The following is a 13,809-nucleotide window of genomic DNA, read 5'->3' on the forward strand; positions in this document are numbered from 1 at the left end:
TAGGGTCCCATTAGTATCAGAAAGGATAGATTTATAAGCCATTTAAAGGTTTTTAAAATAACCAAGTGTCTAAAACTGGAAATAGATTTCTATGTCTTATGTGGGGAAGTTTCAGTTTAGTTTAGTGTTGTCTTAATGCTCTGTACAAGCACTTTGAAATACAAGAGCAAATCCACAATAGCTAGGGCTTGGACCATAATGTTTGTACTCTCTTGTTTAAATTTTTTGAAATACTGTCATGTTTATTTTTGTTTAACCTCTCAAGCAAATATGCTAGTGCAGACAATCTGGTTTCTTCCCTTTTCATGTTCTCATCTGCATACCATTGGCATAACCCATGTCATTTAATGCCTCATGACTTATCTGTTTCACTCACCACCCATCCTGTCTGTGCAGTGAGCTTCTTATGCTTCCCAGAGCAAAACGAGGACGAAGTGCAGAATGCCTACACACCACCAGGTAAATACAGGATTTGGTGACGGTAACTGTGTGTGATGACTCTTTCCATTCTACTCTGCTTCCTCAGTGGTTTTATTACAAAGACGTGAAATCAATTTCCCCAGTATTTAAAATTGGTTTTGTTTCATGTGGAGGTTGTGGAAAACGTTCCAGATATATTTGAATTCTGATCCGGGCAGACTGCTTTTCTAGCTGTGTATTCAAAATCAAGAGGCTGCTGAGCCTCTGTGGAATTGTTTACATGTTCCTAAAACCCAGGAACCAATTTGTGCAATTAAAATTCTCAATGCTCGCTGTGAATAGCCCCCTACCTCCCACCCCTTCCCAAACACACACACACACCATCAAGACACAAGACGTTTGATCTGCTGTGCATGGCAGTGTTACTGTTTTCATGATTATAAGTTTGCTTTGTTTTAGCCTTTTTAAATTTTTGTTTATTCTTTATTTTTGGATTCTACTCTTGTTTTATATTGTTTGCTTTTAATAAAATCCTTAACAGTTCATTTTTAATAGCTGAGCTTCAGTTCCCTTCTGATAAAGAGTGAGAATATTTAATCTGTTAAATTCTAAGCCTTCCATTCCTTCGTGTTCCCACCAGCTCAGAAATGCTACACTACAAACTTTCTCATAAAGGCTTGTCACAGTAAGATGTCTCTTTAAAGATGAGAAGATAAGGGGACATAATAGTCTCCTCTGAATTGGAGCTTAGCTTCTTTTCATCTCATTATGTCTTAGACCTCATGTCCCAAATAAAGCCTCTTACAGATAACTCATAAAATAGAGTTGGTGCATATTTATTGCAAATGTGGAGTTAATAGAAGGTAAAGGAGTATAACTTGGTGAAACAAACCAACACAAGGATATACTCTTTCAAATATGCTGGCCAATAAAAACAAACAGGAAAGAGCTTTACCCAGAAAGCCCCTGATGCGACCACAAATGCAGGTTTCTAATGTCTGTGTAGGCGTGTGCTTCTGCCCGGGAATCAAACATGACCACCTGAATAAGAACTAACTCTTTAGACCTAAAACTAGCCCAGGGAAAATTGCTGCCCTGTGTGTGGTGCCCCAGGGAAAAGTGAGGAATGTCAGTTCTGTTTGCAAACTGGAGGAAAAATGTATTTTTAACGTACTCACATGAGTAATCTAAATAGAATTGCCAAATATGCTGCTTTTCTTTCCCTTATATTCTAAAGGTGAAATATCAGGGTATACACAATATAGTAAGCTAGTAGTTTCATCATTTTGGACAATCTTATTTTCAAAATCCATTCTATCATCATCACTTAAGACCTTTAAGAATAAAATCTGAGTATTTACTACTTTCAAGTAAACAAGGAAGATAACATTGAGTACCAAGCACAGTGGTAATTATTTAATGTATTTTAACTTCAACTTCCTGGCAATAGTTGTATGACATGAATATTATTATCCCCATTTCACAGATGAAGAAAGATACTGAGAAAGTTTTATTTAATACTTAACAGAGCAAGATTTCAAAATTAGGTCTCTCTGAAGTTTTCCACTAAATTAGTTTTTCCAAAAATGTGTTGTGAGAAGTTGGTCCTGTACGAAGTTCCACTAGTTGAAGAGTTTGTGAGCAAAACATATCTTGGAAGCTCTGCAAATTGAAGCCACTCTCTGGAGGTTTTGTATCCACAGCGTATCAAAGTCATGTATTACAGAAATCTGTCTCAAACTGTTTAATTCATCCCATTATTATTAGTATCTAACACTTTGTTCATAAAACATTGAGAAAGTAGTGTTGTATAGAAAACACTGTGGATTCCTTACCAGGTCCTGTTTCCTTTGCACCTGTTATTTCACTTAATCCTCACAGCACCCCTGTTAAAGATTGTTATTTTTCCCATCTTAGAGATATAGTAAAAGGTGTGATGACTTCGCTTGAATTATCCAGGTTCACAGCCCATGAATGGCAAATCTGCCTTCCCAAGAAAATCACTTTTAAACCAGTTGCTTAGAAAAGTTATATAGCAACCTGTTACCAAAGTAAGGAGTTCAAGATTCTATTTTCTGTGAGGCAGGCTGAATCCTTTGCTTCAGAAAAAGTGCCCTCCATCTGTGCTTGAATGTGGTACTCTAATACATTTTTAATGTTATTTCCTCATATTTGTTTCTTTATTTTTGCCCTTAGTAAGTGTAGTAAGTTAGTGTTTTGAGGTGAGTGATGTGGAATCAGACTGTGGAGTGGAATCCTTTCATTGCCACTTAAAAAAATACTGACCTAAGTTAGACAAACCATTTACTTTTTTATCCCTCAGTTTCTCTATCTATGAAATGGGTATAATCATATTTCCTGTCTTATGGGACTATTACACAGATCAAAGTTTACATACATAAAGTTCTTATATTATACTTAAGTACTCTATAAAAACTAGATATTATTACTTTTATTTCTATGCCTATAGAAGATCTTCAAGTATTAGTTGAATGGATGGATTAATGAATGAACAAAAGTACAGGTTATTACTCTTTAGAAAATTGTATATGTTTAAAATTCACCCAGATATTTCCTTGGAGAACATGTGTCTGACCCCTTCCAAAATTTAAAATAGGTCACCCCTGTTATTCCCTCTTATAAAATCCATTTCTCTATTTTTAAACCAAAGCTGTAAGAGATATCCTGATTGAACCGTTAGTATAAATGTGATTTAACTAGTGGGGTGTTATATTTAGTATGTCCTCAGCAAATCTTTATTGCATTCCCGATTGATCACGCTCTGATGTAAGCCAACATGGACAATAGATTTTCAGAATCAACAGTTGCATTTGTAGAAACATTATTAAATTATCCAAAAATCAATTGACTGGACTTTGTTTGCCCTTGGTGGTGTAGACAGTCCAGAAGCTCTCATAGGTTTTAAAGAAACTCAGATGCTGTTGGGCCTTGTTTCTGCCATCTCCTGCCAAATCAGAATTCATATTCTGGTTTTTAGCTGATGCTCATCTCACCCTATTTCCAGTGATAAATGTGACCTACAGATTTGTCTCCAGAAGCTGCAAATGGAAAGAACTTGCCCCACAGCATCACCCTTTTATTGGATCTGCCTTCCTTTACTGTAATCAGCGCCAGGACCAGCCCTGTCCCTGAAATGCCGGTCAATGCTTTGCTTGCTAGCAGAATATTAAATGAGATATTAAATAGTAAGTTTCATGTTGGTTAATTCTTAGAGGGTAGTTAGCCAATCATTTTCAAATTAAGACTGTTAAACTCTAGTTTTGAATCTTTATCTTAATGATGAAGACAGATGCCTATGATTCCATTATTTAATTATTCTAATTCTACTTTCAAATAATCATGTGTTTTTTTCTGAGCAAAAGAAAAAAATCCATCTGTGTTTGTAGCTTTATAGGTCTCCTGCTTTTTTCCTATCCTAATAAAATTCACTTCATATATATTTTTCTGTTTCCTGCGTGTCTGTGTTGCCACGTTCCAGACATCATGTTAGGCACTATAAAACATTACCGCCCAAGATGCCCTTATTAGAGAACTGTTCTCACTGGAGTATTTACAGGTAAGAGTCATGACAGTGAGTCCCAGTTATAAACTACCCTTAATCCCTCTCCTACTTAAAATAGTAGATTTACATTCTCATAAAGCATTAGCATTTCCTCTTAAAATTAATTATACATGAACATGAATAATGTCTCAAAATAGCCTTAATTATAAACCTATCCTCAAATATCTCTCTAAATGAACTCCTCTTACTCAAATATCAGATTGCTAGCTGTTGTCTTCTTTGTCATTTATTTGTTGGTTTACTTGTTGATTTCACTTATGAGAATTAATTTTATATTATTTTATTTTTGGATAATTTTACTTTGTGAAGCTCAATTCTGCCTGCACGTTCTAAAACCAAACCCCTCCACCATGAATGCTTTCACTCGAGAGCACTGAGGTTTACTGATGAGACACTGGTTAGGTAAGGACGTTTGGAAGTGGTAGCTTCCACCTCCCTTGTCTAGCGTTTGAACCACAGTAGCTGAGTTGTAAAATTTTCCTCCTCTGCTGTCCTTCATTTTGTTTTGGTGTGGCATCTGTCCTTGGTAACGAAGTTCTAGGCATTTTGTTTTAGTGCTTTCTGTATCTGGTTTTTTTCATAAGTAGGTGTGACTTAGCCTCATTTTTTTTTTTTTTCAGTCTGAGACCCTTTTTTAAAAAAAAAAATTATGCACAGCAATTCAGCATAATCTTTGTTTAGTTTCATTTTCTAAACAAAATTGTGCACTGCCATCCTGTCAGCTCTCACACCCTTATGAACTGAGTCGCAGAGATTCTGCGCTTTGTGTAAAGGGGACATGACTCAATGCTTTCCTCTCTAACTGGTCTTCCTTTCTCTGTTTTCTCTGTCTTTCTCTTCTACCCTGGATGCAATGCACTGGCACTAGTGACCTGCAGCCCTCCCTTGACAGGGCGAGGAGTGCTAGTACCAACTGCTTGAGACCAGATGCTAGTTTGCATTCACCAGAACGAGAAAGGTATATGATAAAGACTTTCTTAATTTCCTGTCACATTGTACTAGTGATTTCTTTTTCCACCACTTTGTTTGTTTTGTCTCACAGGTTTATCCATCCATGTTCACTTTGCTGGCTGTCTGCATTTCCCTCCCTTGTTGTACACGTCTGTGTAGAGATATGTGTATGTGGATGAGCCGAGGACACACATACACCTATCTCCATGAATGTTGTTGCAAATGGTGTGATGTGATTTGTAACTGCTTATGGCTGCTGCTTCTTACCTTTTGTTGCTGTTAAATGGTTTTCTTTACACCTACTCAGGGAGCCTTCAGTATGCTGATATTTTTATAAGGGCCAGTGAGTTGTCTGGAGGGGAAGATAACTTTCCTAGTAGTTCTGCAGAGGAATAGTATGTATAGCTTCGATAACAGTTTTCCATAAACTCAACACAAGAGTCTCATTTAGATAGAATCATCCCTCATACATCTATATTCATTTTTAAAAATCAACTTGCTGTTTGATAGAGGTCATGTTTTGCATTAAATTATATTTTCACAACAAAATGGTATGTTTATCATAGAGTTCCTGATGCCTTACAAAAATAAATGCACATTATATGCACACATACGTATATAAATTTGCTTTATACTTTTAACTGATTGATTGGCTCAAAGGTATTCAATGATTGTGTATTACACTGTCTCCTAATTGTGGGCAGCTGATTTTTCCATTACAGTGGAACTTTCTATTCCAATAAATTGGTTATAGTTGATAGTCTTGGTTATAAATGTTAGATCTTTTCAATTAGAAGTCATTCAGTGGAAATTTGCAGGCCACCTCTTCACAAATCCTGAAGAAAAATGTTCAGTGGTGCTAATGTTAACCCCCTTTTCCTCCTCTTCAGAGGCAGCTTCAAGCTTTTCTTTAGCAATCTTTCTAGTCCGATTCTATTCATTTATTTATGAGATGGTTATTTCTGGAAATGAAAACTAGGTACAGGTAAACTACTCATTTTTAGTGTCCTCATAAGAGTCTAACTAAAAAAAAAATCTACTTTTTAATTTTGTATTCTTTTAGATTAGCAAAATTTGTAATAGAAAACAATAGGATCTAACTTACATTTTGTATTTCGTTACATCTGTAATAGAAAATTTAGTTGAATTGACTATGGACTTTTCTAAAATCACAAGTGAAATTTTTTTTAATTATTCTCATTTATTATATATTTCCCCCTCAAATTAAATACAAGATTATCAAGAAAAAATTTAATATTTTTAGTTGTTATTATTATTCTCTTTTACGTTTCTTGTTAGTATGAAAATAAGGATAGTCTAAAGTGATAGTCTTCTGACTACAGCAGTACCCTCATATCTTAAATATCATCTGTATTGGTTCTATCCAATAGAGATATAATTTGAGCCACATGTATCATTTAAAATTTTCTTCTTGCCATGTGAAAAATGTGAAATTAACCTTCATACTTTAGTATCAATCTGAAATATTTTAATATGCGATCAATTAAAAACTGTTGTGAGATAGTTTGCATTCCCTTTTTTCACAGTACTCGGTGGCCACTAGTGGCTTCTGGCTCTGCATTGGACAGCACAGTTTTGTTCCTCTGCTGAAGCCTGTGCAGCATGTGTTTTCTTGTTACACTGAAGCCATAGAGTTCACAAGTCTATGTGTTGGTAAATTTAACCTCTTGGATAATACCCTTAAAGCAGGTCAATCTGTAAACAGATAATCTGGCCACAGTTATTCTGCAGGTCATAGTGAAATCCCAAGGGCACTCACTTTTGCTACTTTTGAAAGAAGAAAAAGAAATGTGATTGAAACGTACATCCACTCCATATATCAACCAAAAAGAAATTTCCCATTTTTAAAAAAAGGAAAGATAGGAATTGGTATCACTAATGATCTTTAATTAATCGGGGTTGCTTTCTTTTCACGAAGAAAATGAAGCGAGCTGCATTGTTATCAGGAAAATTACGGAAGGTGTATATGTTGCCCATTTGTGCACAGACAGACCTCCGAGCAGTTTAGAGACAGGATGGAACAGCAGCAGTGGGGACTTTGTGCTCTTTGAAAGGTGCACCTGTGTTTACCCAACAAGGTGTGAAGAGAGTAGAGAGGGGTAGCTTTGAGGGTTTTCCAGGTTACTTCATTTCCTGATTGACCAGAGAGATGATTACTGCTACTATCTATACGCAATAGGAAACACGTTAGAGGAAATTTGTGTTAGAAACAATTTCATGTTCTTGAGAAAGTGACATATTTCCACAACTTTGTGACATATTGAGGTTAAACAATTCGCTGATTCTAAACCATCTTGGTGAACATTTATATGATGTTATACTTACTTAATGCCCTTTTCTGAAGTATCCTCACTAACTTTTATAGCAAATAAAGTTCTCTGTTAATTCAGAGGATGGAATTATTAAAGCCAGCCCAGGGCACAACACCACACCTCACTAATGATCCCAAGACGAAGGGGTCCCAGGCACAGTCAGCATGTTGCTTTCCTGAAGACTCCAAACCCATCAGATCTGCCTTTTCTCCCTATGGGGATGGATTGATCCAGGTTAACAGATGCATTTGGAGACATCCTAGTGGAATCACTGGTTGCAAAGGAAATCATTTCCTTGTTTGAGCAACTCCTTTATATATTCGGTTGATCACACAACTAGTAAAACTACATATGGATTATCCCATTGCCCAGTCCAGTCAAGAAATTCAGGGTTTATTTACAATGAAAGAGCTAGAAAGCCTAGGTATAACCCTCCTGAAGACATATAATAGCTAAGGACTCTTTGACCTTTCCACTAGCAAATCCCAGTGCATGTTTACAAGGAGGTCTGGTCCAGCTCATCGTACCTTTCTTCATCTATGTCAGAGTCAGCTTCAGGTCATCAGTTCCCCTGTGTTTCCCAATTAGGAGGGAGTGAGTTTTAAGCCTACTAAACTTCCCTTTCCTGGGTTTTAAAACAGAGTATGTTTAAATGTTCAGAAACAATGATTTTTAGAACTCTGAAGAATAATCCTGTTTCTCAGATGTTTTAACTTCTTCTTTGACCTTTGACAGAAAGCGTAGCCTTACTAAAGACTGATCAGAGAATAGTTTATACTTACTGCCCCCATTTTTTATCTCCTGGGAAATCCTGCAACCTGATTTCTGCCCCTTTTGTCATGCTAAAACCCTGCCATGGGATACCTCAGGCGCATCCTTGTCCAGCAGCATCTTACAACACGTTATAGTCACTACCCTGCCTCTTGAACATTTTTTTCCTTTCTTAAGCACCCTTTACAGATTTCCTAACACCTCGTTTCTGGGACAGTCTTCTTTACAGGCTCCTTTTCCTCCCTGTCTCACCCTCAGCTTTCCTCTTTTGCACCCCATTCCATCCCTGAAATCCTGTCTATCGAAAGTTGCCCCTCTAATACATACAGACACAATGCTCCATTGTGACTTCTCAGGCCAAACCTTCTGCTGTAAACTAAGCCCAAATTTCTAAGTGGTTGCCTCTCTGTGTGCATCAGAGGTCTAAATCAAATTCACTAAGCCCCTTATATCTTTTTACAGACAATGCACTCTTCCTAGACATTTCTCTAATTTGTTGGCTTTGACATGTAACCAACCACATAATTTGGAAATATTTCTTCTGCCCCTTCTTCTCATTCGATAAGGTTCTCCAGAACAGACCCCTCCCCTTGACTATACTGTAGCTCTAGTCTATTTCTTTTCTTTTCTTTTTCTTTTTCTTTTCTTTTTTTGTCTTTTTGCCCTTTCTTTGGGCCGCACCTGCAGCATATGGAAGTTCCCAGGCTAGGGGTTGAATCGGAGCTGTAGCTGCCAGCCTACGCCAGAGCCACGGCAACACGGGATTCGAGCCGAGTCTGTGACCTAAACCACAGCTCAGGGCAACGCCGGATCCTTAACCCACTAAGCAAGGCCAGGGCTCAAACCCGCAACCTCATAGTTCCTAGTCGGATTTGTTAACCACTGAGCTACGACAGGAACTCCCTAGCTCTAGTCTATTTCTGATGTCACACTTGCCCCATTAATTTTCTCATAAGTTCTATTAATCTTTTTTATTAGTTTGCATCTCAAGTCTTTTTAATGAATATACGTTTTGTTTTTCCTTCGCAGTGTATCTGAAAATTCTCCTCATTCTTCAGAGAGGAAAGTCAAATAACTGTATCTTTTGTAAAACTTTTTCTTAACCTTTTCCCCTCTTCCCCAGGTACTTCCTTTCTTTTCCAGTCAGAATTATTAACTCTTTTCTGGGCCTGTGTAATATTATATACATCTATGAAAACATTCTGTTCCACTTAGTCCTGTGTTTGTGTGTTCCACTTATTGTGCTCCTTGAGGGCAGGAATCATATCCTTTTTGTCCTTGTAATCGCATTATTATTTTTTACGTAATAAATGCTCCACTGGCGGACTTGAAGGAACTTAAAAACACCACTTATTTTCTGTTCCGAAATGTGTGTCCAGTTGTGAGTGAGAGGCAGGAATTGTAAGATGAGAGATCTAATTATCATTACAATTACAGTGAGCAAGTTCAGGAGCAAGTCTGTAAGCTTGCTAATAATTCAACCCAGAGGCAGCCAAGCTTTCTGAACCATGGGTGGCTTCTGCTGCAGGTGCAGGCCTTCTGTCTTCAGGCTGCCATGCAAGTCTGTTTGCTGTGGTGCCTGCTATTTGCAGGTAGATTGACTTGAGGGGATGAATCCAAAAAGGGCTAAGTCATCTGTGCCTGACTCTTTAACACAAAGTCTCCCTCCTTGGGATGGAGGGAGGCCCAAAGCATGACTTGGAGTTTCTGTCCACGTGGAAGTGTGAGGCATTTGAGAAAGGAAGTTCCTACCTCAAACTTAACAACTGTAACTTGAGTTGAAATAAGTAAACCTTATTTCAAAATATAAGTACCTATATTAATTTCCATTTAAAACAGTATTGGGGAAAGTGTTTTAAAGGACTAAATGAATAGTGGGATAGGCAATAAAAATACGTCCTGTGTCATCACTTATCTCCTTTGTTCAGGTTTGGTTTCTCATATTACAGAACTTCACAGATAGTTTTGTTTTTTGGTTTTTTTTATGTGTGCTGTTTATGGAATGAATGATTAGTATTTCCGTATAATTTCTCTTTTAGACAATTAAGCTGCTTAGCTATGTTCTGCCAAGAGACATGCACCATTGAAAGATGCGTACATATGCAAGCATGTGTATTAATCACACAATTAGACACACACATTTGTTTTAAGGTACTTCGGTGCTGGGAGGAGGAGCCACAGTGAAGAACCTTTTAATTGCTTACTGAGGAGTGTCAATTTGAATTCCTTTGTATCTTATCAGTGGTTCTTAGTTAAGTTTCTCCTTATTTCTTACAGGATTACCTCCTAACCTCAAAATCTCATCTTCTTATTGTATACTTAAGTATTTGCAAATATTTATTGTTTACTTCTTCTGTGCTAGGCATAGTTGATATAAATGCCAAAACACAACTAAGTAAAGCACTGTTAGTTGCTTTACTTGGGGAGCCCTCAGCCTGTTCCTACAATCCTGTAGCCACCAGAGTCACCCTTGTCCTCCTGTTTTGAGCCCAGTGAAAAGGGTGTGCTCCCAACAAATAGATGTTCCTGGATTAATGAGTAGACTATCTGATATTAAAGTACTAATAAGGTAACTAATGTAACTTGCAGGCAAAATAGTTTGGAGAAATGAAGAAGGGGCTCTTTTAGTTCAATTTCATGATTAATAACCAATGTAGTCTGCCATGGTAGCTTCTAGAATGAAAATGGAACTTGAAGGTGTGTGTCTTGCTTAATGATAAAGGAGTAAAGATTTGAATTTTGGTCCTTTACTTCTGTGATAGGACAAACAAATAAAAAAGTTGCACCCATTTCAAAAACATTTTAAAAACATATAAAGTGCTCGTGTACTTAGAGCTCACAAATGCAGTGGCTGTTCTTTGGTTATAAATTGATCCTGTTCTCATCATAACCAAGATATGAGGTTTGAAAAGCAAACATTTATTTTATGGGTACCACATATCAGCATATTCAGAAGGACTTTGAGTATATAGGTAAACATGTGTGACGCTAAATATTTCTTCAAAATTACCTTTTAAGAGCTTGCATTAACAATGGCTTGTTTCTAAATGTACACCTCTCTCCTTCATAGCCTTCACTGCATGTTTCATAATTATAATATTTTTCTTTGCTTTTTTCTTTACTTTTGTGTTTAAGTAAACACAAGGACTGGAATTTTGCCCCAAGAAGCAAGGTTACTCATAATCCTATCAAGCTAATATTACTTATTCCTTCAAAAATGTTGAAAGAAAACCATATTGACTCTAGATTTCTTTTTCAAATAACACCACAAGTTTTCTCACGACTGAGGATTATTTCATGTAGAAAATACTATAGCTGTAGTCATCTTCAGCTCTCTTGAAAATATTTTTCTTTATTGTATCTGCCACACAAAAGCCAATGAAGTGAAAAGATACATTTGAAAGCATTCTGATTGGGTTGGCCAACTGTTTCAATAGTTTAAAATAATTAAATAACTTGAAAGTAATGCAAATTGTTTTCCATTTCACAAAGATGTAACACATTCAGGAGGACATGCCACACAGCTTTCTCTCCTTCCCATATCCTGCAGGGAGGATCTTACTTGCTTCAACCCTTCCTCAGAGCCCTCCTTGAATCCTGCCAAGTTTGTCCATCCAGAGCTGAGTGATGACCCACAGGCTCCTTGGGGCTGTCTGAGTTGAGCATCTGCTGACCAAAGATGCCTTGGACTCATGTTGATAGCCCTCTGCTGTCGTGGTTCAGATTGTCTAAGAAATCCATGAAGCCAAGTTATTAACAGCAAAGAAGGATGGCTTTAAAAAATGTTAGGACTAACCTTTTTTGGAGTATTATAAAATCTTACAGTTAGATGAATCCTAAACCCCATTCAGTTACTCCTTATCGCATATAAGGAAGCAATATGCAGAGAAATTATCTTGCTTAAAATGTCCATGTCTAATATATTAAAATTTCCAAATTTGGTCTGTTCTGTCCCTTATTGCCTCTTCTCAGTGTTTGCCTGGATGTTTGTAATCTGTGGTTATACAGAGACAGAATCTCAGGATTGACCCAATAATGAACCAAGTTTCAAACTTTCACTTAACCGTTAATCATAAATACAGTATTGTACATGCTGATGTAAGAAAACAAAACTGAGATACTTTTGCAAGTAAAGAGTAGCAGAATTTTTTTAAAGGTAATGCTATTTTATGGCATTTTTCTATATTTCCCACTTTTTATCCATCAACATTTTTGGCTCACAATTTTTTCATTTGTTGTTAACCCTGCAGTTTTCCCCAAGAAAGCCTGACTTCGCTGGTAGCATTTCCATCCGTTATTTCTTCCTGTTATTGTTTCCAAACTAGAGAAAAGTTTTATTTTTTCCATTTAAACTCTGTTTCTGCTTTGTGTTAAATTCACACAACCTCGTCTTTGCCACTTTATCCAGGAATTTCAAGGCCTCGTATGAAATTGGTAGCTTATTCAAACATCTGCCTGATTCTTCAGGCTGCATCTTTTATAAAGTTACAGACATACTTGTGTGTTTGTATAGATATGTAGGCACACACAAACACATATAAAAAGAACAAAATTACACTTCATAGATTTCAAACGTCTTCCCAAATTAGTTGTTTCTTTATTCGCACATAAGGCTACACATTTTATTTTCTCACAGTATTATCCTTCATCTTCCCAAGGCTTGTAAAAATGAAGAGTAAATTATGGCACAAGAATCTACGCTTTGCCTTTTTGGGGTGTTTTTCCAGTCCTATTGTTCCATATATTCTTTTATTTTAGGAGTTACTAAATGTCCTGTTTTTTCCTGTCTTGTTCATTGGGCAAACAGGGGTAGATGGCCCCCCTCCCTAGATAGGAGACGGCCTCCTAGCCCCAGGATTCAAATCCAGCATGCGTCTCCGGAGAATGACAGGTACTAGTCACCTCCTCCTCACAGACAAGTGGCTTCCAGACGCTTGCGGGCCACCAAGTGAAGGGTAACCAAGAGCCATGCGCTTACGGCATCTTCCTTTCAGGGGCCAGAGCCAAAGAGATTGTGATTCCAAAACTCAGTGCATCCATCTCTGATAAAGCACCTCAGAATGTTTTCTGAAGTGAAGCTAGCATGCACAGGGCATGGTTTAAACACAGTAAAGTCGGGTCCAGTAGAAGAGGTCTGGGGGTTCGGGGGATTTTTTTGTTTTGTTTTGGTGGAAGTTCTGGGCCAGGGGTCAAGCCTGCACTACAGCAGTAACCAAAGCTGCTGCAGTGACAGTGCTGGATCCTTAACCTGCTGAGCCCCAAGGTTGGGGGGGGCGGGTTCTGTTGTAAAGAGCATTTGTTTCAGTGTTTCAATTTTTTAAAAACCTATTAACCACTGTTTTTGTTTACACTTTAATAAATGAATATTCTCAGGTGCTTTAAAATATATGAAAATCTGTCACAGAAGCCTATTCCTTGTTATACTGGTGATGGTTTGACCTTGGTTATCTTGTTAATCATGCAGTTTAGGCTTAGGAGTATATTACCTGATTTAAGGTAGAATACCTGGTTCTTACCTATTTTATGAATAATGTATTTTTAAGCCAAATATTGTCAAGCACTAGGACCAGTCAGAAGGTAGGTTTTTAAAAATGACATCAGTGCTTTAAATCCAGTTCATGCTGCGATGTCAGAAGTGCCACAATATGTATTTTCCATTGCTTTGTTACCTTTCTCAAGTGTAGTTCACCCAGTTCTCCTATTTTGTGATATTTGTTATACATTGGCCATATATTTTCCCAGCTGGCCACA

At 37.3% G+C, this 13,809-nt stretch overlaps 1 protein-coding gene across 50 annotated transcripts in view; it reads left to right on the top strand.

The window, feature by feature from the left end:
• Nucleotides 1-13,809, top strand: part of RIMS1 (regulating synaptic membrane exocytosis 1) — a 462,151-nt gene that overhangs the window by 316,199 nt on the left and 132,143 nt on the right. For 15 of the 50 annotated variants that reach the window (XM_021072879.2, XM_021072912.2, XM_021073077.2 and 12 more), the window contains 4 exons: nucleotides 397-459; nucleotides 3,920-3,997; nucleotides 4,872-4,961; nucleotides 12,866-12,949. The exons of 1 other annotated variant lie outside the window; for it this stretch is intronic. In XM_021072879.2, coding sequence (XP_020928538.1) covers nucleotides 397-459; nucleotides 3,920-3,997; nucleotides 4,872-4,961; nucleotides 12,866-12,949 — 315 coding nt within the window. Of the gene's footprint in view, nucleotides 1-396; nucleotides 460-3,919; nucleotides 3,998-4,312; nucleotides 4,406-4,871; nucleotides 4,962-12,865; nucleotides 12,950-13,809 lie in introns of all 50 variants that reach the window. 34 more of the 50 variants (XM_021072927.2, XM_084958930.1, XM_084959028.1 and 31 more) reach the window with 7 other exon arrangements.

The sequence above is a fragment of the Sus scrofa genome, chromosome 1 (assembly GCF_054392235.1).
Source record: "Sus scrofa isolate SSC_HxYL_T2T_F1_AM1 chromosome 1, Sscrofa_HxYL_maternal_Yorkshire_Landrace_v2.0, whole genome shotgun sequence".
Lineage (NCBI taxonomy): Eukaryota > Metazoa > Chordata > Mammalia > Artiodactyla > Suidae > Sus > Sus scrofa.